This window comes from Umbelopsis ramanniana, assembly GCF_025399195.1.
Source record: "Umbelopsis ramanniana AG unplaced genomic scaffold K450scaffold_5, whole genome shotgun sequence".
Taxonomy (NCBI): Eukaryota; Fungi; Mucoromycota; class Umbelopsidomycetes; order Umbelopsidales; family Umbelopsidaceae; genus Umbelopsis; species Umbelopsis ramanniana.
Window position 1 is genome coordinate 242,866 of NW_026252091.1, and position 26,572 is coordinate 269,437.

The following is a 26,572-nucleotide window of genomic DNA, read 5'->3' on the forward strand; positions in this document are numbered from 1 at the left end:
GTGGCAAACCACCGAAAAGAACCAGCGAGTTCAGCCACCCAGCGAATGGAGGGCCTTGATAAAAAAGTAAACTAAAACAAGAACCCAACGTACGTGACACACTCGACCTATTGCGGCAATAACAACCCAATACGGTTGCACGGAAAAGCCTCAGCTGGAAGAGGGTTCCAAGATCCCCAATCTCGCGCACGGACGAGCCTCCCCCCGCGGTCATGGTTCATGGCCACTAGGAAAATGCATTTATTATACAGTAGATTAAGTATGGGATGGATGCTGAAAAAACAATAAGCGAATTGACGAAAAGAACTTGAATTTTTTTGGGAGGGGGAGAATTTTTTTTATACAAATTTACACCTCTTTAAAAGGGCCAAGTACAAGGTTAGAGTTTTGAGAAGAAATTGTGGGTTGGGTGTGTGTAACAAAGGTCGCATAGATCGACACATGGACCTTCTCATGGTGACTTATTTTCGGTCCCCGCGAGAGAGCATTTGCCATGGACATATCTCCGAAATTGCGCGTGTACCTCCAAACATTCATTCTACTGCTGATGAGATCGGCGTGGCGTAGAGACGAGTCTTGGTTCGTGGTCCGTTGCTTTCTTCATGGAAATTTCCAGTTGGTTTCCTTCACCATCGACCGTCATCAGAAATCGATTCCCCTCCTTAACCCCCGTTATTCCGCGACTGGGCGTTGAGCGGGACATTTTCACTGGATCGGATGATTCATGGCCCGGGACTTCCTCAGACATACTGGCGTTTTCTTTCGGTCGCGTGGTACGAAGGTATGCATCACGTACATCCGGTTGCTTTTTTTCTTCACGCCGATTAGGAATCAACCGTCCTTCCAGAAGAGCATGGTCTCGTAAAAATTGAGAAAGTTCCGTCCATCCACCGCCAACTCGAACCATCACCATGTTGCTACGTAGGATTCGACAATAAACAAGCCGAGGTTCAACTTCGCCAAACCAGTATTTGCCCACTTCGCCAGGTACCATCTTGATGCGAATTTTATAAGGTGACTCATTCACCACTTTACCAAGTTGAACATCCAGGTCACTTCGCGGATCAGGTATATAGCGTGGAGGAACAGATGTGCCCTTTCCACTTTTGCTTCTGGACGGTACCGGCGTGAGAGTGGATCGTCGCATACGAGGTACTTGGGTGGCCGACACGGGTTCCATTTTACGTGAAGTTAGACTGGAATGACTTGATCTAGGCGTGGGCGTCATAGCCCGTCCTACTTTTTGTTCAGAGATCTTGCGTGTACGTACGCCGGCCACTGAATGAGGTCGTGGTTGCCGATCCAAATGGGTACTTGGAGTAGGCGTCGCTTGACGCATATCACTGATTTTACCATTCAACTCAGCTTTGACTTGAGCCACTTGAACATGGAGTTGGTTCCATTGCTTTTCTACTTGATGGTATTTTTGTACGATCCTTGTATCATCGACAAACACAGACGCCAAGTGTTTCGTTTCATCTAATTTTTCTCGAATGCGTGGTCCATAGTATTTGAAACGTGTGTCCAATTCAATCAACAATGCTTGAATATCGGCTTTACTGGGCATACGACCCGTCTTTGGCTGGTTTGTACAGGGAGTAAGGGCATCTTGCACGGCTGTTAACAAAACCTCCAATTCATCCACCACATTGACAAATCCGGCAAGTTTTAATGCTGCTCCAATCTCTTGATGTTTTTCTTCCATGTGGTTGGCAAGTTCTGTCACCACCTTGGCAATCTCCGCTCGTTGTTGGACAAACTCACCACCATCATCTTGTAAATGAGGAAAGGACGCCAAAATCATATCCAAGTCATTGATCTTTTTGTTCAAATGATATTCTACTTCCTTCTCCAAATTCGTCATCTGAGCTTCTACCACAATCACATCGCGCTCCGATATCAGTTGAGACAACGGGAGCTCCTGCATATTGACAGGAACGGGGGTTCGTGATTGAACAACCGAGAGGGATGAGAGGTGATGTTTGATTTTATCAACCAGGTCAAAGATTTCTTTGCTTTTTCGGGCAATGGTCATGGCTTGTAGGTTGCTTTCGGCATGGCATTGTATAGACACAAATTGCTTTTTAAGCGCATCCCATTCAGTGAGGACTCGACCTGACCGCATGTCAATAGCAGCTAAAACATCGTCGTCCTTGACACAAATGGCGTTGAAATCAATCACTTGGTCATTCTTGTCTTTGATGAGAGTTGGCACCATGGTGTTAAATGCCTTAATCGTTGCTTCGAATGAATTGACTTTAGCATGCATGTCATCCAATTGGGAGCGTTGGTCATCAAGAGTGGCTGTATTCACATTATGCAGAGCCCGTTTACAGCCTTCCATCCATGCGTTGATTTCGTTGCATGCTTTGGTGAAGGCAAATGCTTTTCTTAAAAAGTCCAGTTGAAGCTGTTCACGATCTAACATCGTCCTTAGTCGATCCAAGGCTCGACAAGCTTCATCCAATGCTATCGCTTGTTCAGAACCCCCTTCAATGCGCTCCAATTCCACCTTCTGGTAATCAAGTTGTGACCCTAGCCTCTTGTACTCTGTCTCAGCACTGTTGTGGCCATTGATGCTTTGTCGCAGTAACCGTTCTATAAACGTAGAGTCTTTGGCGTAAAATTGAGATTTAGAGGTGGATTCCATTGTGATGAGCACAAGGTTGGCTTGCTCTTTGCACAAATCTTGTAAGGTTGAACATGCCGCTGAAAAAGCCTTCAAGGGTGATGCCTGTTCTCGTTTTGCCCTGATCTCTAGTAAACTAGAGGAAGCTTGTTCAAATGCAGACTGTACTTCAGCATACTGCGTCTGCATACATTCATGGTTCACATCCTCAAATTGATCTTCACTATCATGGCGTTGCTCGTTTTCCAGACGTTGGAGCATGACTTTCATAGCATCCATCGTTTGTGTGAGTTCCTCTGCACTGGATGTATCATCGGCGGACAAGGTTTGAAGCAGTGTATCAATTTGAGGAAGCATTTCAGACTTGATTTTGAGGAAGACCTCCTGATGAGAGAGTGCTGCTGCATAGCGTGTTGAGATATTAGTTGTTTTTAACAAATCGGTTTGAAGATTTTGGATAGCGCTTTCAATGTCTGATTTTTGAATCGCCACCTGATCATGAGACGCAAGTTCTGATGGAACTTGTTCACAGTAACGTTGGTACTTGTCCTCCAGCATGCCTACTTCGGCCTCCATATGCTTGATCATGGTCAGAATGGTTTGCTGTTGCTCAGCATCCACTTTGGAATTTTTGGTCAGATATCCAGAGGTGGCGTTAAACTTGAATAGTGTTGAAGTTTTTTCATGTAGATCCTTTAGGATGTCAGATCCATCGTTCAGGTACAAATCAAGAATGTCTCTTGTTTTCAGATGTTGGGCATGTTGTTGAAGATTGTGCTTCATCTGCTCTGCCAGTTGTTCAGCTCGATCAAGGAGCACTTGATTCTGGTCCGCAGGTGGCAATGATAGTCCCTCACGCTGTGCCTTTATATGTGCATATTGCTCTCGTAACATGGCGATTGGCTGCAAACCAAACGTCTCCATTTTTTCAGCCCATTCCGAGATAGTTTGGTCATTGACATCATCTCCGTTGGCATTGTTCATTTCCGTCCTCAGATTGTCGCATGTATTCACTAATGACGACAGTGATTTTTCAAGTTGATGTACTTCTATATCAGCTTCTAACACCACGATGGCCTTGCCACAAGCAGTCGAGAATTCGTCGAACTTTCCATCAATGTGAGATTGGCTATCTTTAACCGACTTGATGAGCTCTATGCTATTCACGGATGAAGTTTCACCAGGATCGTGTGATGATAGATATACAATGGTTTCCACAACTGTCGTTTTGAGATCATGGTAAGTCGGCTGGTGGGCTTTAAATGCTGAATCAAGAGCCTGTATCTGTGCAAGACAGATCATCTTGTCCTCCAAGGTCAACTTGGAAACATCGCAGGGTTCTCGGTAAATTTGGTACAAGGCATTGCATTTAGACTGTAGCCAGTTCAAGAAGGTATTAGCTTGATCGTTGTAGTGTTGAACTGCTTCCATCCGCTGGGACATTATTTCGTTCGCTTGTACAATGGATTTGATGGTGGCTAGTGTCTGCTGCAATTGAACGTTCTTAGCCTTAACCGTGTCTTGCAAGACACTGTTGACAGCATTATCTGATTGAGCATCTTGTTCTGTATACCCATTGAATGATCGAACGGGATAGCTGATGCGCATGTTGGATTCTTGCTGAGTGGCCAGCATTTGAGCCTCTAAGACACTCATTTCGTCCAGGCGGCTAGCACTGTCTGTGGAATGGCAGAGTAGGTCCTTTTTGATTGCTTCTGCTTGTTGTTGCATACCGGCAATCTTAACAAGGTACCAGGACGCTGATCTATTTTGCGCTATGATGGTGTGTGCAAATGAGGTATGGTCATGCACTCTCTGAAGGCCAATTTCTAATGCATCCTGTGCAGAATCTAATCGTTTGATCATGTTGACCGAGTTCAAATCACTGAATGATCCTTTGATTTCTCGCAACGTTGCTACACAGGGTTCGATGTTTTGACTCTCGCAGATTTCAAGGTTGATTTTAAGATTGTCAATTTCTTCACCGAGCTTTTGGATATCAACCTCAGCTGGATCAATATCTACATTCCATCGGGCCTTGGTATCGACAAACCTTCGAATCTCGTCCTCCTGCGTTTGGTACCAACGTACATTATCGGCTACTGCATTGAGACAATTCAGACATTCGTTCAGGCGATCGATTCGGGCACGAAGAAGACCAGTGCTTTCACGAAGTTTGATATAGCCATCATCGAATTCCGAAATTCGTCGGGTGAGATCCATAGGGGGACCTTCAGGTTCCAGTAACTGTGAACAAAGCCGTTCCAAATCGGCTTGAGCTACTCGAATTTCCGTTCCAATACGAGCGTCAAACTCCATCAATTCATCATCAACATTACTGCATCGCGACATTATATCCATGACTTCAGACTGTTGGATATCGCTGGTCAATTCATTGTCTATCAGGTGGTCCAGCTCGTCAGATAGTTGATTGATTTGCGCCGAGTATGCCGCAGCCTGTTGTTGGCTGTCTAACAACAGTTGGTGCAAAAGTAAATGTTGCTTGCGAGCATCAATGTCTCGCCCATGGCCTTCCATAACGTGAATCAAGATGGCCATATCTGCTACTGCTAGATCATAAGCACTGGTTGCCGGTGAAATATCAACGTCTGAAGCCCCTTTTTTCACTAGGGCGTCGTCCAGTACCGTGATATTCGAACCTAGATCATCTAGCTTCTGCCGAGCAATATCATTAATCTCGCGGCTTCGTTGGCTTTGAGCCTGAATGACAGAATCCAGCTTGGCTTGATCCAATGGAGCAGCGACGGATTTTAGCTGCAGCTTTTGATTTACCAAATCTTGGCTTTGTTGCAGCATCCACGTGCACAAATCAGCAGCGCATTGTTCATATTCCAACACCTTGGCCTTAAAGTCTAGTGTCATTCTATATCTCTCTTGCGAATTCTTTAGGTCTTCAGCCATCATCAGGAGATCTTTTTCACGTCGAACTAACAAAAGTCGAACGGCCTGGTCAAGAGCATCATCGTCTTCATTTGAAAGGCAAGGTAGATGCTGTACACTGGGTTGCCGAAGCAAGGGAATTTCGGTAATACGTGAGGGAAAGAGTGCACTGATGCCTTTAACAAATTGGTCTATCTGAACTGTGAAGTCAACCTTGATCTTCTGCTGTGATGAGCTGGCTGTCATTTGCTGCATTTGCTCAAGCCAAGTTTTACCATCGTTTTCAAGTCTTGCAACATCGTCCAGCAGATCACATATTATCCCACGTTGGTTGAGCAAGTCACCGTTGAATTCGTAGATAGTCTTTAGCTCGTCAAACATGAGATGCATTTTGTCGTGTAGATGTTGAATGTGATCTACAAATGCTCGGTTTTCTTGAGAGTTTATCTCCTTGTGGACTTGCGAGTACGAGGCCAGGAACGTAGAGAACAATCCAGTTGTCATGGTCAATGAGTTTTCCTTTAGATCACCCAAAGTCATCTCCAGGTCTTCATGAGAGTCCTGTAGTCCAGTTGTTGAAGCGCTGTTGGGGCTTTTGGTTAGTTCCGCCATCAATGCAAGCATTTCCACAGGTCGCCAGCGCATTATCTTTGTTTCATCATATAATCTAGCATTTGTATCAATTATTTGATCGCATGTTTGACCATAGAAGAATTCCCATTTCAGGCGATGTTCAAAGGCACCAAGGAGAAGAGATTGCCGAGTGAGGAATGCTGTGTAGTCATCCAGCTTGGATTCCAAATGAGATAGCTTGTTGAATAATTGTGGAAAGTCAATGGAGCATACATCTTTGTCAGCCACATTCGACAAGGTATGAAGACGCAATTGTAAGGCTTCGTAGTCAGTATCCTTGATGGATTTGGAATGTACCAGAGCTTCCTTGTATGTAATTTTCAATCGAATCACATCTGCTTCCGTGTGCTTAACACTCATAGCACTGATGTCGACAGCACTCCTCTCCGCGTCCTCCATGAGCCCACATACATTCTTTTTTAATGCATCGAGATTGAGTAAAATGTCATTGGCTTCATTGTTTTCCTCAATCAGCTTTCGAAGTTGGTTGAGCTTAGCGAGGATCGATACAGCCATGCTGTCGAGATCTGAATTACTGGACTCCAAAAATTCTTGAATGGTAAGATTGGAATCGGCATTGTCAACTTCATCAATGGCAGTATTGTGGTGTGGATAAGTAATACGGGTGGTAACAGGGCCAGCGAGGTGAGCCAAATTACTCTGGAACACTTCAAACCTCTGGTTGATTTCTGTAACATCCATATTTGGCGCAGCATGCGCACACAAATGATCGACATCTTGTAACAATTTTGTACCTTCGTTCTTAACAAAGGTAAGTTGCTGCACATATTCCATCATGGTGAGTCGCTGTTCGACTACTTTTCTTGAAAAAGATACTCGTCCAGTCAGCACTTCAAAGGCAGATTCGAGTCCTGTTTGCCGAGCTTCGAGGTGTGGAGGTAAGTCAGCGCCATGTGCGTCTTCCAAATCTTGAAAAATGTTGAGAGTCGCGGTAAACTGGCCTTGGTCGAAGTCTGCAATGCCATGTTCAAGAGCTAACAGTTGATTGATAACAGCGGTTCGCAAATCCATTTGAGACTTTCGTAACGTGTGCTCCGATGATCCATCTTCCAAGAAGTCAACATGTCGTCTCCATCGTGCTTCACCTCGCAAGAAACAAGTGATCTCTTCATCCCCATCGTTGACCCACGTGGTGGCTATCGCAAATTCATCTTCCCATAGAACGCGCAACGTAAGAATTTGTAAGGTGTAAGTCTTCTGTCGTAGTAAGTGCATCAATCGATCCAATGTCATAAGGGTAGTAAGTGTAATTTCAATCGTAGTGGTATCAGCTGGACTAAGATCTTTATCGCCACGGTCAGATCCAGTCAATGCTTTCACATGTGCCCTAAGTCGAGTCATGTCTTCCTTATTGAAGAGCTCTATATCCTGCTCTAGTGCTTCGTGCTCGCAGTTCAAAGTCTCCACTTCAGTTTGCGTCAGTTGTACATCTTCTTGTAATGGGTCGGTGATCTTCTTCTCTTCCAGTATAGCAATACGAGACTCGATCCATACCCTAATGCGTTCAGCTTCTGCGAACCAAATTCGGACTTCCTCAACCCATGCCTGCACGAGTTCATATTTCTGTACAATGGCGTCCAAATTATTTCGATAAGATTGATCTGGAAACTCTGAAGCCAAGAGGTCACCGTAACCAGTTTGCAAGTTGGTAATAGCTTCGAAAGCATGTTTTCCTCGATCCTCTAACTCGGTGATGCCAGTGTTGGTAGTAGTGGTTTTGACCATTTTGGCTTGGATAAAATCGAGTTCAGATCGCACAGACCTAGCTTGCTTGGAGAATCGATAACCTCTTTCGAATAATTGGAATGCGTTCTTAGCTTCAATCATATCGTGAGCTAACGATTGCTCCAGTTCCTTGATACTCTCCGACATAACTTGAATCCGCTTCTCGTATTCAGGGAACTCGCGTTGCAATTCTTGAGCGGCCGAATAAAAATGCTGCATATCGTGACTCCTATATCGTTGAGCGGCTTCAATGGTGTTCTCCAACGTCATTTCGTAACTAAGGTTGTCATCGTCAACAGCTTGCAAAGGGTGTACGGTGCGAGCAGAATGTAGCGAGGCAACATCATCGTCTTCCACCGAAGCACTGGCCAAACTTGCTTCAGAAAAGGTGGAAGGAGTTGCAGATCGATCCTTCGATAGATTCAAAGAAACATCATCTCGTCGAAATGCAATGGATCGCCGTGGTACACAATCATCGAGCTTGACCCTCAACATGGATACCATATGTTTTATATTGAACACGGTATCCTCCAGTTCATCCATGGTCATCTTTTGTTCGCAAGCGGAAGTGGCTTTGTTTCCATCCAGATCCAATTCAATTGTCATGTCGGTGAGTCGGCGCAAATCATCCGTATCACCTGAGAATGGCGGTCGAGATTGACGACGTTCGTCATATATTCGCTTTTGTCTTGTCTCTCGGAAATCATCGGCATGTGGTATGGTTGCAATGCAAAAGTTGCAAAGGTATATAATGCACGGAAGTTCATCTGATGATTTTGTTCCTATTATATCTTGTGCAGAGAGAAGCTTCTCTACGCCAAATTCGCTAAAGGCGGTATCCAATGCAAAATTGACATGGTTGGTGGTTTCGGCCAAACCTTCTGCGACGTAAGCGTCTTTCACACGATGCAGATCTACACAATCTGGATTAGAATAGTGCAGTATCAACAACACCGCAGCTCCGGTTTTCCATGAAGTTAAAAAATGATCATCATCCGCTACCCATGGAAATACTGGAAGGTACTCCAGCGCGATAACTTGGTACCATGAGCTGAGCAATTGTCGCAATTTCAGAAACGAGATATCACTGAGTACCTAAGGTTTGCAGGACTGTTTAATGCATACTGTCCTGGTGGGTGGGTTGGATGAGTCAAAACAAACACTTTACCGATTGGTCCATCGAAAGCCAAACATTAGATTGTGCAAGAGCGCGTTCGACGCTAACAGACAAGTGCTTCAAATAAAGCGCAAGCACAAATTTGGAAACCTCCTCAGAGCTGGCATCATCTATGGTATCATCTAGGGTTGGCATATCGTCCTTGAGCCATGCTCTAGCTTGCTCGTATGCCGTGAAGGTTGAATGATGGTGTTCTGGTGGGATGACTTGTGACAGTAATTGTGGCAAAACGGATTCCTGAGAGAGTACTGTCCGTAATTCAGTTGAATCTGAGGCGTATGATGGTCCAACTTGCTGATTCACCCACTTCAACAGTAGATGGTCTTCAATGACAAGTAGGTCATTGGCGCCATGTGGTAATGGAAACCACATTGGTGGACGAGTGACAGCGATAGTACCCGCCGTTTTCAGCATTCGTCATAAAGCAGAGTCGAATTGCTTAAGGGAGACCTTTTGCTGAAGGTTTCTTATTGTTATAAAAGGGGTGAAAGGGAGGTTGAAAAGGCAAATTGAATCTGTGCAACGCCTAACTTTTTTTTTTTTTTTCTAAGGTGGCCCTTCACTTGCTTTTAGAGAACGCGTGCTGTTCAGTTCACGAGGTGCTTTAGACTATCGCCTTCTTTAGCTTTGTTGACAAATAGTTCTCTGGAGACAGATCGACATGATAACCGCTATCCTTGCCGCCCTTGTCCTACAGCATTGTGATCCTACCCAACACTATACTGTCTGCTTTTGATCGAGACGATTCACTTCAGGGCAATACTCTTCATGACAATGGTTTTTCTTAGCTAAAGGATCCATTTGTACGAATATGGCAGTGAGATTACGAAGCGAACGATATTCAGGTACAAATTGGGAACAACTTCGACCACTCACTAATTTTGAACGTCAGCGATGCATTAATTTCATTTTTTCCATTATCCGCTTTTTGCTTGTCTGAGCTTGTTTAACCTTTCCCCAATCACTATAAACGCACACTTACGCAGGGTGCTAACGTATATTAAATCGTAAAGTGCTGTTGATTCATTCGTTCTTTTGTTTTTTTATTATATCTAAACGTCGGCGCGTCGCCGCCCACTTCACACTTTCCTTTCTTGAAGTTTCTGCATGAAAATGGACGTCGTAACTTTTTGTAACCCAACATAGAAAGTAAACATAATCGAAGCAGGGTGGATGGAGATTTTACAAATGTTTCGGTATGAGAACCTGTTCACAGCGTATCCTTTACACACGAGTGCGAGACTCTCTAGGCAAAACCTGCAGTTCCAACATGTTAGAACCTCCTCCCATGGCTGCATCGTCTGCCTCACTTACAAAGCCGTACTTACCCTCGATATAGCGGGATGAGACAGTATGGTGCCAATGATGGGCATTCTCTTCAAAAAGCCAAATATAACAGGGAAGAAGTCGCTGAGGGAGGGGATTCCAAATGAACGATTATCAGGAGCTGGACATTCACATGATTGATTTCAACTATCGATACACGTACCCAAAGAGATTGAGGAAACCAAAAATCTCCACAGCAATTCCAACAAAGGGCCATTTGAAAAAGACAAGCAATATTCCTCCAAGGAAACATATAGTACCACGGATTTTCTCACGTCGCATGAAAAACAACAGCGTGGAACGTGGTCCGATAATGGCTGTGATTCCCGATAAGAATAAGATCTGTTCACAAAATATGGATTGATTAGCAACCATTCATGCCGGAACTGCCTATTCATTCATATTTGTCATTATTTCTTACGTTTCCGATAGCAATAAGGCCAGCATCGAACAACATCATGATGCCAAGGAGCATGAAGAAGGTGCCGAATGCCGTGAGACCAGCACCAATTTCTAAATGAAGAGAAAGTCAAAAAGACGTTAATACGGCGCGGTGGTGGTGCCTTTTTTTGCCAAGATGAGAGACATACTCTGCGTATCGGTCAACCACATTTTGTGAACTGGTTCTGGCAGAGATTGAATTGCACGGTGCCCGGCTACGCTGGTAATTTTTGGGCCCCGTTGTGACTGACTTTTAAGTTGAGGGGCTATTTTTTGGCTGTGAATGGACAAGTGTGCAACCGTCAGCCGTCCACGTCAATCTGACATGATGTGCTATTACAAAGAAAGCACCATAGTTAGAAGAGAGCTACAATCATTGTTTTTGTTCTTTACTTCCACTTTATTCAAGTATATCTATAATAATATGCTGTCGTTGGAAACTGTGACGTTCTAATTCGGTTTAATAATATATGAGACAAGCATAAAAGGCATATGGCGTATGAAAAATATCAAATATATTACAATATAAAGGCAACAACAGCAGCGCCTGCAGCAGCGGCACCAACTAAACTGGCACCAGCTAGTTTGCTTGAAGAACCGCCGGACTGTGAAGCAGTGGCAGTAGCGGCGGCAGAGGTGGAGGAGGCAGAGGCAGTTGAAGAAATGGAGGACATGGGTTTAGCAGAAGAGGCCATTTCGAGGACACTTCCACTAGCTGTGCTTGCAGCGGTATTTATAACAGCTGTAGCGATGACACTATTAGGGGGAGCTGTAGGTTCATTTTCAGGGAAGGCACCTTCACCCTTGATTGAGAATGGGTGAGAGTAAGATGTGTCTGTATCGGCCAGTCAAGAAAACAGTTAGTTTTGTTACCATATAACCTTTTGAAGATTTTTTTTATAACTCACATGTGGAGTTACCAATACGAATGGCATAATTCTTGGAAGAGTTCAAGTTATCAGGGATAGCCCAATTAAACCGATGAGAGTCAGACTTGACTTTGCCAATGTTTTCTTTCACGACAAAGTTTTGGAGCAATTCAATGTCAACCATCTCCGGGGCGCTTGGATGGGAGTTCCATTCGATAACCAGGTGCTAAAGGTTTGTATAAACATCAATGTTGACTTATGGTAGCATACTCCTAACTTATAAAAGTTTATATTACCTTTCCGGCATGAAGGTTATCTGTGGCCGCCACTGGGCTGGTGATAAAGATTGGCTCGGTCGCGGTTGCTCCAATAGCATTTTGAGCAGCAACCAGAGCAGCAGTTGCAAATAGTGAGAGGACTGTGGCGATGCGCATATTTAGATGTAATGAATGAGTGAGAGTGAATGACTATGACTTCCAACAAATGTCCATGTGTTTAAATACCTTTTCTTCAGTGTCTCACGAAAGGTTCATTATTGTTAAACTTGCCAGGAACCACCGCGGCGAGCCAGGAAAAATAGTTTTCAAGTGTGCCTTGTTTCATCGCCGTCGCTCACAACAAGGCACAACTATCATAAAAGTTTCGGTGAATTGCCGTTAAGGATAAAGTTACGCCTAATGTTAAACTTTTAATATCCTGGAAAAGTCACGTTTCTGTAAATTGCAGCATAAATTGCCCGCGGTAAGACTTGTAGTACCTGGCTGGTTGGTCACTTACCACTAATTTTTCATTTTCCTTCGGGTTAATTACGTCTGTCTTTGACTACAATGACTTGCTATTATTATCACCTACGACCTATAGTGGCGAACTTGACTCGACCACATATTCTGCACAGTGATGAGATAACAATTGCATGAACATCAAATTTCGTAGCTCAAACTTTATTCTGGCAGTAATCCAGCATTATATTGGTTGTTTATTCATATACGGGCAAGTGAAACAGTGGAAAAAACAGGGTTCACAATGGGAAGAGAAGCAATAGGAAGGGCTTACAGGGTCCCAAAATTTGCTCTTAGTTTTGTGACCGGAAACGGCTTGCCCGAAGGCAGGTCAACTCCGTTTTCACAATCCATAGCAAGATCATATAAATGGCAGAGCAAAGTCATCCACTCAACTTTCTGTTTGGAACTTGGAAGGGAACGGGAAAAGGTTGGTTTTAACTGACAGTACATAATTGCCAGCTGCCGTCAATGTTACATTCACCATGCTGACTCCTGGATTCAAGGTGTCTACCCCACTATCAGCCCTTTTGAATACGAGGAAGAGATATCGTTCACTCCATCGCCGAAAGGGTTCCTGATTTATTCGTAAGTTCTAAACATTTTCGTCGTTCATGGAAATCGTCGTGGTAACGGTGTCCACAGGCAAAGAAGTTGGACGCTTGATGAGGTGAAGAAGCCTTTGCATGTTGAAACAGGCTATGTACGTGTGCCCAACCCTAAAAAGGTCGAAATGGTTATTTCACAACCTACCGGTACGAATCTTGTCACTATTTTGTATCGTTACTGGTTTATTTTACTGAATGGATATGATAGGCGTTGTCAGCGTCGAAGAAGGTACCATTGATGGCACAGTCATTCAAGTTGAAACTATCTCTTTGGCCCGCACGTCATCTGCAAAGGTACCTTTACCTATTCACTTTACGTCCGTGTAATTCCACAATTTAACATCTTATTATCCACTGTATAGGCGCCGTATGTGACCCAATTTGTCCGGCGATTTCAGGTCAATGTAGAAGAAAGCACGTTGCATTCAACCATGGGAATGGCTACAGAAGCGACAGACTTAACCCAGCATCTAGAGTCAACCCTCAAACGCATTGATTGAGTGATTATTTTACAAGCTAGCGCTACTGGATAGGGAAGTGATATCTCTTATTCCTTGTTGACATGACATTCTATGTCGGCTCGATACCATTGAATAAATTATATATAGTATTTTAACTGACTCTAACGTCAAGCTTGTCATAGAATAGCTTTCTTTGTAATGGCGGATTTAATTTACGAAAGCCTAGCTTCATTGATACAACAACACAGTAGCCAGATGAAATGTAATGTCCAACTGTAAACGCACCGACTGTGGAACGGGTACTACATTGTGAATGATTATGATGCTCATCACATTGCCTTACTCGTTAGAGGAAATGGTTAACGCACTTACAAAAACTGCCCTCTCCACTTCCAGACCCAAGAGATAAGTTGAATAATTTTAAGCTTTCTAAGCTTTATTTATTACTAAGTTATTCATTTACTAAACTACGAAGACACCGTCGCCTTTACAAGCTGCATATGAGTATTGTGATCGTTCATTGGGATAGCCTTTTGGTGCTTTACTGTGCGTGTATCAAAGAGATGATATATGATGCTGATTATATCGCACTTCTTGTATTTGCTTTACAAAACAAAATCATATTAGAATCTTCCACTTTACCAATCGTTGTCACTGGGAATAGGTACTCACCAAGGAATAGGAGGTAGTCAGCTGTGTGTGCACTGATATTGTTAACTTTGAAGATGTTATTGTAGAGTATGGTGCTACAATTTCACGATTTGCATTGAATGATGTTTGATTTTGCTTATTATACGAGCACTGTGTTGTTAAGTTTGAAGACGTGATTGTAGAATATGGTGTTGCAATTTGGGATTTGCATTGAATGATGTTTGGACTTGCTAATTGTACGAGCACTGATGTTGTTAAGTTTGAAGGCTTGATTATAGAGTATGGTATTGAGATTTTAAGATTTGCATTGAATGGTGTTTGGACTTGCTTATTGAACGAGCACTATGATGTTAAGTTTGAAGGCTTGATTCTGGAGTATGGTGTTCCGATTCTGAGGCTTTCGTTGAATGATGTTTGATCTAGCTAATTGTACGAGCACTATGTTGCTAATTTTGAAGGCGTGTGGTAGAGTATGGTGTTTCGATTCTAAGATTTGCACTGAATGATGTTTGATCTAGCTAATTTTACGAGTACTATGTTGTTGAGTTTGTATGCTGATTGTAGAGTATGGTGTTCCGATTTTGCGATTTGTATGGAATGATGTTTGATCTTGCTAATTGTACGAACACTATGTTGTTAAGTTTGAAGGCGTGATTGTAGAGTACGGTGTTCCGATTTTGAGATTTGCATTGAATGATGTTTGAACTTGCTAATTGTACGAGCAGTGATGTTGTTAAGTTTGAAAGCTTGATTGTAGAGTATGATGTTCCGATTTTGAGATTTGCATTGAATGATGTTGGACTTGCTTATTGAACGAGCACTATGTTGTTAAGCTTGAAGGCTTGATGGTAGAGTATGGCGTTCCGATTTAGAGATTTGCATGGAATGTTTTTTGGTCTTGCTTTATCACAATAGTGCTTCCAATGTTCGCTCTGCAAAATCTTCTAAAGTTAGAACTTTTCTTTGTCCATCCTTCTATATAGAACGATATACTTACCAGTCGCTACGCTTTGAAGTGATATCTTCGAATATGATGATGTTTTGTTCATTAATGTTGAGAGGAGGCTTGATTTAAATTGTCGAAGATACCGTGTTCATTAAATGGTGATGGTATCAGTATCGAGTTTGCATGGCCGTCAGACTCTGGTGATGTTGAGACTACGGTTAAAAAAAATTAGATCTAATAGGAATAATGACGTGATGACGTTGTAATAGAATATCTTACATGAGGATGCATAAGATGGTTGTTTGCATGAATTGGAAGCTTGCATGAACTGGAAGCTTTCCTATAAAGAAGAAGAGAGAAAGAAAGCTGAAGGAAATAACCATCAGTTTGTGGTTGATAAAGGAAGTCGAAAAGGAGAAAATGTGACTGATTAATATATACCTTTTTGCTTCTTCTGAACTTGCTTGCTGCATTCATGATCTTGTTACGCAGCTTTCCAAGATCTCTCTCTAAAGATGAAAGAGCCCCGGGGTCTTCAAAAGATCCTTGAAGACACCTCATGTTCCGATGCAGGACATGAGGTCTATGGCCCCTCTGGAAGGAACTGCCACTGCAATGGAAGTCCGCCGCACACGAAGAGAAAGCGAAGCGAAAGGCTTTCCAAGACGTCGCCTTTCCACGAGCTAACCGTTTCCTGCTGGACATCCGACATCACCTTCTCACCAATCACTTACCACTACTGAACCCCAAGGTTGCTTTAGGTCTAACGAGCAAACACTTCCCGAAGAACGAAGCGAGCTAACTTGGCCTTGTGGAAGACTGGAGTTCTTGACTTTTGGACAACGACCAAGTCTGGGATGCCCTTTCCCAAGAGGTACTTCTTTCGAAAATACCAGAAATATAGTGCCGGCACGCAACTGTATCTCAAGTGCTTCAACTAAGTTGTTAGGATCATCAGCGCTTGAGTTTGAGCGGTAGGCGTGCCGACAAAAAGAAAGATTATGGTCAGTGATACGAAGTAATTTAGCCGATATCATTGTTAATTAACTTACCGTGCATGCCAAATAGGTTGGGTGGCAGTTGAGTAGACTTGACAACTGCCACCAAGGAAAGGGCAACCGAGAGCGAGGAAGAGCCTTAAGGTCCAGGGAATCCGAGGAAATCAAGTGTAGACACACTACGTTCGAAAGGAGGCTACGCTACTCAGCCTAGCAATCCGAAGGACATAGGAGCAGCAAGGACCAGCAATCCAGTGAAGCCAGAGCCAGACAGTACTCGGGGTCGCAAGCAGTCAGGATCAGTCGAGTCCGGCCGATCGACAACGCTTTCTCTGAAAACAGTCAAAAACGGTAAGTATGGTTCCTAAAGGTAAGGTGGAAAGTGCATAGCTATAAAAGGATGACACTTTACCAGCGTGGCATTGCACAACCATTGCGATCCTTCCAGAGAGACCAGAATGTGGGGCCACATTGGCCCCAGGAGCAAAGTCGGCAAAGCGCCGACAAAGAGCTGTGAAATTCAGAGCGGTTAGCGTAGGTATCAGTATCACCAAAACCACTTCTCAATTGCGATATAAACTTGTACATACCTCTTATCCCGAAGGATAAATGTTGAAACCCAACAAGACAGCGTTTTTTGGGGCAGAACTGAAGCCCAGAGTACAGAAACAGAAAGGAGACACTGATTTTTTTTTTTTTTTAATATTTTCTGAATCTACAGTAATTGATGGATGTTATTAAACCAAATCAGAGATTGAACAACGTTATAGGAGAAGTGAGTATGAGCTTACTTTCTTGTTTTTTGTCACCAAGGTTTTATCACTGATTGTACTGTACTGTTTTTTCGTTTTTTATGATTTTATACTTTTTTTTCTTCTGGATGATGAAGAAGATTCGGTTAGTCTCTTGTTGTAATAGAGAAGCATTACATGCACAGAGCTTGAAGTTGAAGTACTCACTTTTATAATTTTATACTTTTTTTTTCTTCTGCATGATGAAGAAGGTTCGGTTAGTCTCTTGTTGTAATAGAAAAGCATTATATGCACAGAGCTTGAAGTCGAAATACTCACTTTATAATTATATATTTTTTTTTTCTGGCGATATGAGAAAAAAGAGTGGTTAGTAGGTGACCATTTGTTATATCAACCACGCTAAGTTTCACCTACTTTACAACGCTGTCTTGTTGGGGCCAAGCAACAAGCTACTAAGAGCTTCGCGGGAGCGACCCTAATATTAGAGAGTAGATATACAATGGTGAGTCAAATTTGCAGGATCAAATGGTGTGAAAGGTTGCTATTACTTACAGCGCCCCCGCTTAGCCGGTAGGATCATTGATCCCACCGGCTTCAACCTCCACACCGTCGCTATAAAAATCCTACAATTGGTTGAGGGCAAAGTTAATTGGAATTCAGACAGTGTATGCGTTGTTAAAATGGTAGGTAGATTACTTACGGCCAAGAAGCGATCAAATTCTTCTTCGCCGATTTGTTCTAGCGACGGCTGGAGGTTCTCCTCCTCCCTCTCAGCGAATGCTGCAGTCAGCTGAGAGCAGACATCGTCCAAGTCCTGGAACCAGCCAGAACCCTGGACCATCCGGTCGATCTAATGATAGAAGAGCACGTTAACAAAAATATATTCTCCCGTCCCTTTGCTTACACTATGAAAAGCTACTTACGTCTTCAACATCTTCCAGAGGCGCGACAGGAACGTTCACTGGGCTGAGCTGATTCTCATTACCCAGTGGGGTCCCATCGCGCGATGCCTTGGGAGGAGTTTCGTCCCGCGATGGTGGACTCGCGGGACGTCGGTACTGATAAACAGCAGCCATAGCGGCTGCTGTTGCCACCGAGACGAAAGGAGCGGAAGGGGTGGTTGCCAAAGTGGCAGAGCCAGTGGCGGAAGGAACGGAAGGGGTTGCCAAAGTGGCAGAAAGAGAGGCGGAAGGAGCGGGAGGGGCTACCAATACGGCAGAGGGCCGAACAAAAGGAGCAGAAGGGGTATCGGCTTCCGCCAAAGGCAGAAAACAAGAAGAGCGAGCTGGGGAAGGTGGGTAGACATCCATCCCAACGGGAAGGACACACCGGTCCACAGAGGCTTCCTCAAGCCGCAGAACTCGAGAAGAGCAAGCGGGGGAAGGCGGGCAAATCTCCATTTCCTCCAGGAGGCAACTTTTTTCACTTGGGCCAAGTGAACATCCCACCGCCTCAAGCTCAAAAGGCTCATCGATGTCCATAAGATCATCGAGTGGTGGGATGTCCACTGCCATCGGTTTCGGCCGCCAACGGATTGGCCGGGGAGGAGGACGGGGGTGGGGAGGTCGGAAAACCGTGTATGGTTTCCTGCTTTGTGAAAGGTATCGCTTTAGCGCGATAACATACGCTCGTTTTGTTTTCATAGTAACTGCTGAAAAAAGCTTAAGCTCAAAAGACAAAGATCCAAAATCAAAGAATGTTTTTCAGGCTTTTGAATACAGCGAATATTCACTTGGAAAAATTATGCAAACATAGCATCCTTATCGTTCGGCATGAAAGGCATATATTAGCACGTTACAGACTTTTAAACAGCGGTATGATTATGACTTCATCTAATGAAGAACTTGTTGATGAATTCGCTCCATCGGTTTCGCAGCCAAAAGAAATGATATCATCTGAAGCGTTAAATTCATGCTGCCGTTCAGGTGAGCCTAAAGAAGTGACAGGCAACAACAAAATTTCCAATTTATGTACGAACACAGACAACGTCTTTTTCTCGAATGGTGGAGGGGACAACTGCCCTTGATGATCACCCACTTGGTAGCTTATGTTGTAAATGCTGGTGTCATCAGCAAAGGATTATTGAGGTTGATTACAACCAGAAGCGATACCATTCAATTCACTCGAGTGCTTCGGAACATATGGCAGTACCCCTTTGCCGAACCGAGTTACTGGAGACATGTAGTGCTTATACCTCGGCATATTACGGAAATGCAAGTCGTTGATTGATTTTGGGATAACGTAGGCATACATTCAATTGCCGTTACGAAATCACAGAGAGAGAAGAGTTGCTTGCTGTGAGGTATTGAAGATTGAAAAACAAATAGTTCGTATCATATAGAATTATCATCAGTTTCATAGAAGTGACCAAGTTCGCTTGCACATCTGTTGTGGAGAAATATGTTAAAACCGCTGTCTATTTTCACTCTGTGAAAGCATTACAATGTTTGATTTCCTGAGAATGGCAATACATGGAGACCATTTATGACGCCTTCCCCACAGCTTAGCGTATTCATCGATCATGGATTGAAGCGAGCTCATACTTTACTGCGTCTTTGAAAGTCGCATTTCGAAGTACGAGTGATAAGTAACAATTCACTTGCTCACTCCACCAGTACATTATGCTTTTGTTTGCGTCGTAAAGTGGTTGGTGGCGTCAATGTTTTTGACTTGAACGCCAATACCTCATTGGCCTTGAAACATCGAAATAAAGCGGCGCCCTGAATTTAGCATTCTTAATTGGATGCCTTGTATAACCGGTTGAACGTCTTTGAAATGAATTATCAATGGCATGAAAGCGAAGAAACTGGGACTAAAATTGAAACCGACAGGTTTTTTATCCTGATTTCCTGATTTTTTTCTGCTATTTTCAATTTTGGCTAAATGGACGACAACTTAGTTCAGCGGTTGTATACTGCCATTGCGATTGTGTTCCAAATCACACTTGCCGAACGTATCCAGAGTTAAGATAGCCGTACGAAATATGCTAGCTTGGAGCACCTATAAGAACAACTTGTGTTACTGGTCACTGGATTCATGCCGCGGCACTTTCTGCTCTGACGTACCTTTAAGATGTCCAGCCGAGGAGGGCCCTGGATATTTTCGCCCCTGAGAGGACCTTGAGACTGGACTGGGGTCCTGGAACTTGGTGGGGCATGTAGAAATGAGTGCATTAATCTGGAGGGGATGCTTATATGAAGAATTAACGTGATCTTCAGTTTACGCTGGTGTCCTTTGACAAACCAAGAGTGGCGTAAGCACACCCGTTTATCGCTCATTGCATCCACCGCACGGATCCATGGCACCTACTCTGTTGTCCCAAGCGAAACATGTTGATGACGATCATTTTGCGTTTCTTTGAACACATGAAATCTAATAAACTGCTGATCCGAAAACAAAATTTTGTCAACTGATGTGAAAATAAATGTAAAATGTACATCGAATACGCATAACAGAGTCATATCCACATAGTTGGACGGATGTACACATCGAATGTCCTGGGCCAACACGAGAGCAAAGTTGTAATTTGCGTGCACGCTTGAGGTTTTTGCTAATTTGCTGTAACAGAGAAGCCAAACTGCGTTCAAACAGAACGGTGCGACTACAGTTGCAAAAATCGGATTCTAAAAAAGCTTCCTACATCACTCACTGGTGGTTGCTAGGGCTCGCAAAACCATTATTGTAAAAATTTAGTCAAAATGACGAGACAACTTTTGATTAACCAGGTCAGTTGTCACAAACGAATATAGACTTCAAGCAAGTCATCATTGTGGAAGTGCAGGAAATAGGGGAAAAGGATGGTAGCACTACCATTACCTTAAATGCCCGCGGCCTTGTATATTGTAAATGCCTATTTCTTTACGGTTACCGCAAACACATAGGCTCTCAATTATTGCTATAAAAAGCGGTAGAACGTTAGGTTCTACCAAGAATGTATGCTTTGCGTCCATTTTTTCAATTAACAGAAGCGTTCCGGCGTCGCTTTAATAGCTGATTGATAGGCTAATTACATAGACCCATAAATAACCAACGGCTAAACGGAGAGCATGATCATGACTGATTATCAGCAATCGCAAACTAAAGCGTCAATAGAACGACATATCTGGAGATGTTCTCACAAGTTGCAAGCGGCTCACGATTAGTCTCCTATATGAACAACTAAGGATGGGGTAATATCGAGGTCTCACATTATCCACTCCTCCCGAAAGGAGATCAGCACTGCCAAGAAGGGCGGTACACGTGACTGAGTCTAAAGCATGCTTTGAGAAAAAGGGCTATTGAGAGAACACGGATCCTTCTCCTCATTCTTTCCTCCAGCATGCCATTCAGTAGGTTGAGTAATCCACGGAGTAGACGACTATTCATATCCTATCTCAAGGATTGGTAAGCATTTCTTGTATGTCGATCTTCTCTCGAGCTTGCTACTAACGGAGGTCTTTTCAGGGTGCTTGTCGTCGTTATGACTGCGATATTTTTTGCTATTGACCAACTACCTCCGTATCGACGAGAATTCTCACTTGAAGATAAAACTATCATGTTCCCATATGCTGTGCACGAGCATGTGCCAGTTTGGTTACTCTTAGTAAGATAGTCCCCAAACTGGACGTTTCGATCAGGAATACGACTCTAACCCGGACTTTTGTGTATTGTATCGCAGGTGCTATGCTTTATCGTCCCTTTTGTCACCATCTCATTATACTCTCTGCTTGTGCGCAAAAGTGTTCGGGACTTCCATAATGGCATTTTAGGTAGGCTGAATGAATGGACTGAGCCATCAAATGAAGTGTCATCTCCAAATTTTTAATATATCGATCGCTCCCGACACCGCTGAAATTAGGATTATGCCTTGGACTTTCGATGACGATCATGATGACAGATATCGTAAAGATAACAGTTGGACGCCCACGGCCAGATATGTTAGACCGCTGTCAGCCAGCCGCCGGAAGTGTTGATCCTCCTTTGGGATTGAGCAATTATACCATATGCACCACCGATCTCAACGGCTATTTAATGAGAGACGGTTTCAAAAGCTTCCCCAGCGGACACTCATCCTGTATGTATGAAGACGTTGAAATGGAAGGCGAGATATTGAAAAGAAATGAAGTATTTATCTTCAATGTCTTTCATTTGTAGTTTCATTTGCTGGTCTGGGATTCTTAAGTCTTTATTTGGCGGGTAAGATGCGGTTGTTTGACCAGCGTGGCCATACATACAAGGGCTTCATATTTGCTGCTCCGGTACGTTTTCAATTTGAGCAATTACTCATTGACTATACAAAGATTGATCTGTTTATTTTTTCTTATAGTGGACTGGTGCTTTGTTGGTTGCTATCTCTCGTACAGTGGACTATCGTCACCATTGGCAAGATGTGACAGTTGGCGCTATTCTGGGCACTGGATTGGCTTTCTTTGCCTACCGACAGTATTACCCACCTCTTTGGAGCGACATTTGTGACGAACCTTTCGCTCCTCGTATCGATCTGGACTTTGCACCACCTAGGCATGACTTTTCCAATGGTGCTGTATATGCCACCATGCCTGACGATAGCAACAACGACCTGCTTAACGAAGGTTCACCTAGTCATTTCAGCTTAGGACAGGGGTCAGGTTCAAATCAACACAAGCATGGCGTACGAGCAACCACGAACGAAGCTTCTCTTGTATAAAGTCTATCCTGTGATGTTTCCTCTCTTTATCTTTTGCACTGTGCCTTTTGTGTATCATATCGTAAAAATGTCTATAAGATGTTATCGTTGGGTCTGTTGAATGAAATGAATTGTATGTTTTATTTGCACTGTGACAAGGGGGTACTCGAATGTGACATCTCGTGAGATAAGAGACTGTTCTGAAAAATGTGGAGGGTATTGAAAGAAAACAAGAAAAGGGATAATAATATATATGAGATGAACTGGCTGGCTAAACAAGGTAAATAAGAAAACTAAACGTACAAGGACAAAGGAAAATATGTAACACGAAACGAATTAAATGAGCAGGAGAAATGGGAGAACGATTTGCAGAAACTATAGTAACATCACCATTAATTGACCTATTCATACCATTGGGTTCTCATCAATGAACATGAGCTTGTCCGACGTTTTGGGACTGAAATATCTGAACCGTGGTTGACCTTTGACATAAGTGGATGACCATCCAACTTGGTTCACAAAGCCACGAGTTTCCACCACTCGCTGTGATTTGGCTTCTGATTTGGTGTACATTGGAGAAGAAACGGCAGGAGAAGGTGGAGGACCAAAGCTGTTTTGAAATTGAACAGCGATGTTACTGGTGGATTTGGTATGGGATGATTTGTGCATTTTGTTCGGTGGATGAGATGTAGAAGGTGGTGAGGATGTGGAAGGTGAAATGGTAAATGATACAGTATCGTAATCTGTTTCTTGCTTATACAATGTTTTTTTCTTGATGGCTGCCGTTACTTCTTTTGGCTCAGGTCGCTGCTTATGCTGAGAAAAATTAATGGGCTGGGGAACCGTCAGGTTGTGCTTCTTAATTTCTTCTTCTATCCATTCCTTTAATTGACTGAAATTCAAGTTCGCTCCAAACCGATCTTCTCGAGTGTTTCTTATGATTTGAAGAGCCAATGGCAATGCACCTTGAATATCCGAAAATTCTATTCCCTCCATGATCAGTTGCTGAGCCTTGGTTGAGCAATTACTGTGTATCGTCAAAGCCATTGAAATGATTTCAGATGAACGCCATAACTCATCTCGATCAAACGAGCATGCTCCACCGGGAAGTTCGAGGGTCGTCTTCAACATTTTGAGTTGCTGGATAGCAGAGTATAAGCAGCGGTTCAAAGAGATGAGAGAATTATCTGACATCTGTTCGATGTTACTGGCATCTGGTAAAAAGAGCTTGTGTAATATGATGTGGGTAGCACATAATTCAATTTGTATCCTTAAACAGCCAATGAAGGCGGACGGGGTTGTAAATTGGTATCCAGTGTCTAGTCGGTAGCGATCAGGTAAATTTGTGCGTAGCTCTTGTAAGGTGAGTTCAAAGCTGTCTAATTGCTCTGTGGTGAGAGCATCGTCGTCTGAGCTTTCATATAGACTGTAAATGATATCTGCTTGCAGTCTCCATATCTGCAAACCATGTCGATACATCGGAATAGCATGCGCGGCCTCGTTCTTGTCTTGAGGGAACGGCTGAGGTAAATCGACTTCTCCTCTAAATCGGGTCTGTGGGGTGTTCTTGGAAAAGCCACCTCCTGAGTAAACAGCAAAATCGGTGACCCAGGCAAACCACCAGAGCCGAGTGTCAAGTTCCTTTTCATACGCTGCATTGTCGTTGTAGTCTATTGTTGCATGTTGTGATAGCATTCTTGGTGACACATCCAACTCATGCAGTGCTCTAGTCGCCATCCCAGAATAGACAGTGGCTTTCTTGTCTTCAGCTCGAAAAGCCATTAACAGCATGCCGATGACAGAGTATCGATCCGAATGATCAAAGTTTTGTTCCAAAGCTTGCTTTGCCTTTTCAAAGAAGTAGCTCTCCATGTCTTTGATATGGTTATGTGACAGAGGAATTTCAGCGCTGGCTGCACACGGATGGTGAATCATCATATGCTTGACGGTAAATGCACAAATAGCGTTGACCAAAAAAGTATCGGTAGGTAGGGGTTCAGAATGATACCATTCTTCAAATTGCTGACGATTGAGGACCGGAGAATAGCGTATCCAACATACGAAAAAGGCATCGACACAACCACTGACAATTTGTTGCTTTAAAGCAGTAGTTTGTTCAAGTCGTTGGTTGGCATACAATGCTCGGCCGAGTTTCTCAAAAAAGTTGACGGGCTGAGTAGAAAATTGTCGATTTTTACTAAGCACATTGCTCTTATCGCTCGTTGTGCTGCTAAACGACATTCGATTGTGGGAAGTGGGAGACTTGGGAGTTATACCAATCTGACTAAACGTTTCGATCAACGAACGTAAGCCACTAGCGCTCGAAACATTGGTTTCCATGCTAATACCAGATTCTCCATAGGAGATATGGAAACTTGAAAGAGCTTCATTCAATATGACTTCGGTTGCTGCAGGGGTTGGAGAGTTGGCAGAAGCATAACTCTCTGGTGGTGAAGCAGGCATCAACGTATTAACGTCAAAGCCTGAATATTCGGACGTTGCCGCTGAATACTCTGTTGGAGTTGTAGGATGTCCGTTGTTTTCATAGGCATTGGTAAGAGGCGTTTGTGGTGGACTCATGGCGATAGGGTGAGTATGAATGTCGCCAAGAAAATTGAACGCTGACGAAAACAGCGGGATTGTGTCCATGGTCATGCTGTGTTCTTGAGGAATGTAACAAAAACCGTACGATTTGTTCCACTGATCGAGATTAGGAATATCATTGGGTATCATGACGGGTGCAGATGGAAGATCGGAGGGCTTGTGACGATTTGAAGCCTGCATCTGTGGTTGACTTAAAGGGACGTATTGGTTTTCTCTGTAGCTTTTGGTGGGTTTCGGTTCTCTACTATCGTCCGTGGCAAATGCCATAATATCTTCTCACGGATATATTTGGAGAAAGACTAGATGTTAGGTTGTCAAACTGACAAAGGGTACAACAGAGAAGATTATAATAAGAAAAGATAAGTAAAATCCAGGAAGAACCGAACGTTGGTAAGACGATGGGAATTGAGAAGTAAGAAAAAAAAATAAAAAATAAAAAAAAAAAAGTGGGTTCCATGGCGTCTCACACCCACATACACACATATACACACACACACACTATCTTTGATTGCCCTTAAACTCCGCACTACTACTTGCTCTTTATCAGTCAACGTAGCGAAGTCGATATGCCAAGACATTAACCTATTAGCATGCGATATAGAGTGCCGCCATCCACATTTGGAGATTCTCATTCAATATCGCTTCACACTGATGTAGAAAACGCCTCCACAGCCTGGACGCTCCTCCTCCCCGCCCTTTCAATATTGCCACATGATGACAGATAAGAGCCATGTTATACCTTTTTTTTTTTTTCAGCCGTTAGACCAACGGTCCACTATTGGTTATCGAAAAGCCGCAGTCGTTCAGATTCACCTTGCTACACTCTTTTTGTAAGTTAACAGCAGAAGCAGCGGTCCATATCACGTTTCCATGTGACCAATTACACAAGTGCCTGCTTGCAGGTCTTCCATTCTCAAAGACATAACCGTTGTTAGGAATTTCTTACAAAGGGAAAAGTATGATTGAAAAACCAGGGCTTCCCTTACATTATGAAAAAAATATTCCATGGCATGCATTTGTGTGGTATACCAGGTGGTGTGATCTGATTGCCACTTTAATGTGTCACATAACCTCATACAAATGCTAATACGTTAACTATGACCGGTAGACTGTCCGCTTGGCCGACCCGCTACCACCGGTCTGCTAGCCTTGCTCATGGTTATCTAAAACCAGGATAGGAGCGATATTAGTGTGAGATCTAAGAGACTTTACTCTTTTTATTTATTTTATGGACTCTGTTGTGTAACGAGACGGATAAATTACCTAACGGATCTACTTCACTGGAAAGGGTGGAGAAGATTTTCAATCCACAGTTAGTTCAACCTTGTCGTATATTGATCTATTAACGTTTGAAAGACTTATCCCACCCCAAAACAGGAAGCCCCCGAGGTACCATTTTGAGGACGT

At 43.3% G+C, this 26,572-nt stretch overlaps 6 protein-coding genes across 6 annotated transcripts; 2 read left to right on the forward strand and 4 right to left on the reverse strand.

Moving 5' to 3' along the window:
- Positions 1 to 376: 376 nt before the first annotated feature.
- K450DRAFT_102243 (uncharacterized protein) lies at positions 377 to 9,651 on the reverse strand. The gene is made up of 2 exons (XM_051583925.1): positions 9,078 to 9,651; positions 377 to 9,004 (listed from the first exon to the last, which is right to left on the reverse strand). The coding sequence occupies exons 1-2, from the start codon at positions 9,498 to 9,500 to the stop codon at positions 539 to 541; spliced, it is 8,889 nt and encodes a 2,962-aa protein (XP_051448342.1). The 5' UTR covers positions 9,501 to 9,651; the 3' UTR covers positions 377 to 538.
- Positions 9,652 to 10,047: 396 nt separating this feature from the next.
- On the reverse strand, positions 10,048 to 11,030 carry K450DRAFT_223151 (uncharacterized protein). Its single transcript, XM_051586010.1, has 4 exons — positions 10,834 to 11,030; positions 10,576 to 10,754; positions 10,415 to 10,496; positions 10,048 to 10,343 (listed from the first exon to the last, which is right to left on the reverse strand). The coding sequence occupies exons 1-4, from the start codon at positions 10,885 to 10,887 to the stop codon at positions 10,311 to 10,313; spliced, it is 348 nt and encodes a 115-aa protein (XP_051448343.1). The 5' UTR covers positions 10,888 to 11,030; the 3' UTR covers positions 10,048 to 10,310.
- Positions 11,031 to 11,371: 341 nt separating this feature from the next.
- On the reverse strand, positions 11,372 to 12,156 carry K450DRAFT_297133 (uncharacterized protein; the record flags this gene model as incomplete). The annotated part of the gene is made up of 3 exons (XM_051593659.1): positions 11,372 to 11,688; positions 11,762 to 11,948; positions 12,019 to 12,156. 3 exons carry the CDS (start codon positions 12,154 to 12,156, stop codon positions 11,372 to 11,374), a joined length of 642 nt encoding a protein of 213 aa, XP_051448344.1.
- Positions 12,157 to 12,807: 651 nt separating this feature from the next.
- On the forward strand, positions 12,808 to 13,817 carry K450DRAFT_223156 (uncharacterized protein). Its single transcript, XM_051586011.1, has 5 exons — positions 12,808 to 12,931; positions 13,008 to 13,089; positions 13,147 to 13,256; positions 13,318 to 13,403; positions 13,472 to 13,817. The coding sequence occupies exons 1-5, from the start codon at positions 12,871 to 12,873 to the stop codon at positions 13,607 to 13,609; spliced, it is 477 nt and encodes a 158-aa protein (XP_051448345.1). The 5' UTR covers positions 12,808 to 12,870; the 3' UTR covers positions 13,610 to 13,817.
- Positions 13,818 to 21,217: 7,400 nt separating this feature from the next.
- Positions 21,218 to 22,774, forward strand: K450DRAFT_223165 (uncharacterized protein). Its single transcript, XM_051586012.1, has 6 exons — positions 21,218 to 21,300; positions 21,361 to 21,499; positions 21,575 to 21,665; positions 21,755 to 21,970; positions 22,051 to 22,154; positions 22,223 to 22,774. Exons 1-6 carry the CDS (start codon positions 21,236 to 21,238, stop codon positions 22,580 to 22,582), a joined length of 975 nt encoding a protein of 324 aa, XP_051448346.1. The 5' UTR covers positions 21,218 to 21,235; the 3' UTR covers positions 22,583 to 22,774.
- On the reverse strand, positions 22,629 to 25,638 carry K450DRAFT_223170 (uncharacterized protein). The gene has a single exon (XM_051586013.1). It carries the CDS (start codon positions 25,430 to 25,432, stop codon positions 22,967 to 22,969), a length of 2,466 nt encoding a protein of 821 aa, XP_051448347.1. The 5' UTR covers positions 25,433 to 25,638; the 3' UTR covers positions 22,629 to 22,966.
- Between the last annotated feature and the right edge of the window lie 934 nt (positions 25,639 to 26,572).

Coding starts and splice junctions, on each gene's coding strand:
- K450DRAFT_223170 (XM_051586013.1), bottom strand. CDS start 25,432: ATGGCATTTGCCACGGACGATAGTAGAGAACCGAAACCCACCAAAAGC.
- K450DRAFT_223165 (XM_051586012.1), top strand. CDS start 21,236: ATGCCATTCAGTAGGTTGAGTAATCCACGGAGTAGACGACTATTCATA. Junction 21,301..21,360: donor ATATCCTATCTCAAGGATTG/GTAAGCATTTCT, acceptor AGGTCTTTTCAG/GGTGCTTGTCGTCGTTATGA. Junction 22,155..22,222: donor GCTTCATATTTGCTGCTCCG/GTACGTTTTCAA, acceptor TTTTTCTTATAG/TGGACTGGTGCTTTGTTGGT.
- K450DRAFT_223151 (XM_051586010.1), bottom strand. CDS start 10,887: ATGCTCCTTGGCATCATGATGTTGTTCGATGCTGGCCTTATTGCTATC. Junction 10,755..10,833: donor GCCTTATTGCTATCGGAAAC/GTAAGAAATAAT, acceptor TTTTGTGAACAG/ATCTTATTCTTATCGGGAAT. Junction 10,344..10,414: donor CTCATCCCGCTATATCGAGG/GTAAGTACGGCT, acceptor TTGGAACTGCAG/GTTTTGCCTAGAGAGTCTCG.
- K450DRAFT_102243 (XM_051583925.1), bottom strand. CDS start 9,500: ATGCTGAAAACGGCGGGTACTATCGCTGTCACTCGTCCACCAATGTGG. Junction 9,005..9,077: donor GGCTTTCGATGGACCAATCG/GTAAAGTGTTTG, acceptor TGCAAACCTTAG/GTACTCAGTGATATCTCGTT.
- K450DRAFT_223156 (XM_051586011.1), top strand. CDS start 12,871: ATGGCAGAGCAAAGTCATCCACTCAACTTTCTGTTTGGAACTTGGAAG. Junction 13,090..13,146: donor AAAGGGTTCCTGATTTATTC/GTAAGTTCTAAA, acceptor CGGTGTCCACAG/GCAAAGAAGTTGGACGCTTG. Junction 13,404..13,471: donor CCCGCACGTCATCTGCAAAG/GTACCTTTACCT, acceptor TCCACTGTATAG/GCGCCGTATGTGACCCAATT.